This window comes from Mandrillus leucophaeus, unplaced genomic scaffold (genome assembly GCF_000951045.1).
Source record: "Mandrillus leucophaeus isolate KB7577 unplaced genomic scaffold, Mleu.le_1.0 Scaffold302, whole genome shotgun sequence".
Lineage (NCBI taxonomy): Eukaryota > Metazoa > Chordata > Mammalia > Primates > Cercopithecidae > Mandrillus > Mandrillus leucophaeus.
The window spans coordinates 996,720-1,000,885 of record NW_012103166.1 but is presented as its reverse complement, the minus strand read 5'-3'; the positions used below and the strand labels follow the sequence as shown (position 1 = coordinate 1,000,885).

Below are 4,166 nucleotides of genomic sequence, written 5' to 3'. Positions count from 1 at the left end.
TCTCTGCCTCAGCCTCCAGAGTAGCTGGGATTACAGGCCTGCGCCACTACGTCTGGCTAATTTTTGTATTTTTAGTAGAGACGGAGTTTCGCCATGTTGGCCAGGCTGATCTTGAACTCATGACCTCAAGTGATCTGCCCGCCTTGGCCTCCCAAAGTGCTGAGATTACAGGCATAAGCCACCATACCCAGCCCCGTTACCTTTTCAGCATACTTTCACAAGCAGATATTGCTGGGTCAAGTGCAGTTAGTAGCAAGGCTATATCAAGTCAAAGATGCCCCTTGGTAATTGAGAGGCTCTTTAGGTCATTACAGTGCCCCAGGATGATTGTCATGAACTTGGATTGTCAAAGAACAAGAAATGCACATTAACAGGTATTTCCAGGACATCTTTAGAAACCAGTTAGGGTTTATCGTACAACTGGAGACTTAACCCCAAGACATGAAGTGAGTTACATCCCTCTTTGGTAAAATTTTCACCTAAATCAATAGCCATGTGTCTTTAAGGGCATTAAGAATCTGCCGGCCTAAAGTAAAATCAGAAAATCCCACCAACCTTTGACGGATAACATCACTTCAGCCAGGTGTTCTCGCTTGAAAGCATCTTTTTCATACTTCAGAACAACACACTCGTATGTGCCCTCGTCAGATGGGCGCAGAGCCAGAATCACAATGGAGAGGTTATTAGTGATATCAAAGATGGTCCGGTTCTTGTACTCGGGCCATATATTCATGTCCCCAGATATCATAGTCAGCACCATTTTCTTCTCCTTTTGCCAGTAGATGCGAGTTTGTGCCAGCTCTTCAACAGAAACATTGTGACCACAGGACAGCGTTGCCACTTCTTTCACTTCCTTGGTCACGTGGATAACACCTATGGAGAGGCAAACAGAACAGGATTGTATATTTATTAAATATAGATTCCTGCACGGTCAGGAATCCAAAGTTGGCAGTAACAGAACTTAGAGTGTTGTGTCTAGTGACTAAGCATCAATCCAGTTTGACTTTTTGGGTCCTCAATGCTTTTTTTCTCTTCATTTTTTAAAAATTGTGGTAAAAAACACATAACAGGCCGGGCGTGGTGGCTCACGCCTGTAATGCCAGTACTTTGGGATGCCAAGGCAGGCATATCACTTGAGGTGAGGAGTTTGAGACCAGCCGGGCCAACGTGGTGAAACTCTGTCTCTACTAAAAATTCAAAAAATTAGCCGGGTGTGGTGGAGGGCACCTGTAATCCCAGCTACTCGGGAAGCTGAGGCAAGAGAATTACTTGAACCCAGGAGGTGGAGGTTGCAGCAAGCTGAGATTGCACTCCAGCGTGGGCAACAAGAGTGAAACTTCGTCTCAAAACAAACACATAACATAAAATTTATCATCTTATTGATTTTTAAGTGTACAGTTCAGTAGTGTTAAGTATATTCACGTTGTTGTGACACAGGTCTCTAGAAATTTTCATTTTGCAAATCTGAAACTCTATGCCCATTAAACAACTCCCTTTTCCCCCTCTCCCCTCAGTCTCTGGCAATTGCCATTCTGTTTGTTTGTATGAATTTGGCTACTTTAAATATCTCATAGAAATAGAATCATACAGTAACAGCCTGTTTATGATCGGCTTATTTCACTTAGCATGATGCACTCAAGGTTCATTCAAGTTGTAGCATACGATAGGATTTCCTTCCTTTGGAATGGTAATGATGTGATCATGAGGATAATGAATAATATTATGCACACACACCCCCCGCACATTTTGTTTGCCTATTCATCTGTCGATGCACATTTTGTTTGCCTATTCATCTGTCGATGGACATTTTGCTTGCTTCCCAACTCCTGGCTGCTGTGCTGCTGTGAACATGGGTGTGCCAATGTCTCCTCAAGACCCTGCTTTCCATTCTTATGGATATATGGAATTTTGGGGTCATATGGTAGTTCTATTTTTAATTTTAATTTTTTGAGGAACCTCAAAAAGTAGCAGTTGCACCTTCAATGCTTTTTAAAGGTTTTGGAAGTCACTATTTAGAAAAACTAAATGTGATTGCACAAAAAACAAATTTGGTTTCGAAAACAGTGAAGACAAATCACTAAAATCGGACTCGTGGACCAATCATTATAACATAAACTATCCCTTTCCTTTTTCTTGAGAATTTTCCAATGACATGCAAGATTTAGGAGCATATGAGCCTTCTTTTACAGCAGGCATGTTTAGTCCTATTACTTCTTATTTGGTTTATCTAACACAATACCACCCCCAAGAGAAGTCAGTCCTGACTAAGGTTCTGGGCACCGTGGTGGTGGAGGAGGGCAAGGTGCTGCTGCCCACCTCTCTCTAGATAGCCTATATTGAATTACTCTTCATAATATTTCCTTTTTTTTGCTTCCTCTGTGGTGGCTCTATGGAGGGGACAGGTGCTATTTCATTTAATCCCCCAACAACCCCATGAGATATGTATTATTTTCCCCATTTTGCAGCTGAGGCAACTGAGAGATTGTGAGGTTCAGGAAGTCTAGGACAGGGCAGGTCAGCCTGAGATTCCAAGGGCCTATGATTCTGCAGCCATGACGAAGAATAAGGGAGGGAGATGAGGTCAGCTAAGAAGAAAAAAGAGGGCCATACTTTTAAATAGGTAGGGAACATAATCAATCTTCATTATTCATGAATTCCCACTTACAGAAGGCCTCCTTCTTGGCTCTGTTGCCTGGTCACTTGATTAGGTAATTTTCAGCTACTACTGCCTTGAGAAATTAGAATTTCACTATAAAGACCTAGTCTCTGATGCTTACTGCCCTTTCCCTTGCGTTTCTCCTACAGCCCCTCTCCCCACAATCACGTGATGCAAGAACACACACACACACACACACACACACACATAGAGAGAGATATGCACGTGTACACCCATTCATTTAAACTACAGAACTGCATTTAACCATGGAAAAAAATCTAAGGATAAATTTTATCCAGATTAAGTGAGCTAAAGACAATCCATTTCATGTGACTTCACTGGCTTGGCACAGGAATAAAACCTTCATCTGTCACCTTAATACACATCCTGATTCCTCCTCTTTTCACTTGAGTGACTTAGGATTTAAAGCTCTCAGGACTGCCTACTTCCCTACTTACCTTAAAGGCAATCATGACTAAGTGCCCCCTGCTAGCATCCTTGCCTAGCGGCTCCTGGTTGTTGGTGTAGAAAGCACATGGGCCTTTTGTGTTTAATAAAATCCACAGTAGCTGTGTGACCTCAAGCAATTTGCTTCACTTCTCTGAACCCCAATCTTCACATTGGTTATTATGAGGATTAAATGAGGTAATTTATGGCAAGCACGTACTGTATTTCAGTGCCTAGATGCACACCAAATATGAATCCCATTCTCCTTTCTCCAAGGGGGTGGGGAATTTACTAACTTCTAAGGCTTTTGATTTCATCTTTGGACAGTTTGACTGAGGAAGTTTTGCTTTGCTTTATGTTGAAGTCTGTTTCCCTCTATCTTCTACATGTATTACAAAACACATCTCATTCTTCTTACATGACAAGACTTGCAGATATCTGAGTATAGTGATGTCCTCTCTCAGATAGTTCTGCAGGTTCTCATCTGCCCCTGTTCCTTATTGATGTATTGAAAGTGAGTGCCCTCACTTTCCTCACTACACAGTTTGATTTGTGTGTATATTTTTTTGAGAGCGCAAAGTCCACTAAATCTAACATTCCAGACATCCACTGTGTGATTGGCTCAGAGTAGAATTGGGTTGTCACCTCCTTTACCTAAATCTATGTTTGCAGCCTAAAGTTGAATTCAATATATTAGCAGCCACCTTACACCTTTGATATACCTATTGATATACTGACAAGCAAATTGCCTTATTTTTCCACCTGCACATACCACTGAGTGCTGCTCCTACATCCAGTTCAACACCCAACCAAATGGGTAAAGCTCTTCCAGTGATATTACCTTTCAAGAGTTATCCAGAATCTTCCCCTTCCCCTGCATCTCCATATGATGACACCTCTTTCTTTCTCTTCTTTCTCTTTCTTTCTTTCTTTTTTTTCTTTCCTTCCTTCCTTCCTTCTTTCTCTTTTCTTCCTTGCTTCCTCCTTTCTTTCTCCTTCCTTCCTTCCTTCCTTCCTTCCTTCCTTCCTTCCTTCCTTCCTTCCTTCCTTCCTTCCTTCCTTC

General features: G+C 41.9%; 1 protein-coding gene across 1 annotated transcript in view; it reads right to left on the bottom strand.

Moving 5' to 3' along the window:
- Window positions 1–4,166, bottom strand: part of CD80 (CD80 molecule) — a 34,839-nt gene that overhangs the window by 18,592 nt on the left and 12,081 nt on the right. Inside the window, exon 3 of the mRNA XM_011987189.1 lies at window positions 556–873. Coding sequence (XP_011842579.1) covers window positions 556–873 — 318 coding nt within the window. The remainder of the gene's footprint in view (window positions 1–555; window positions 874–4,166) is intronic.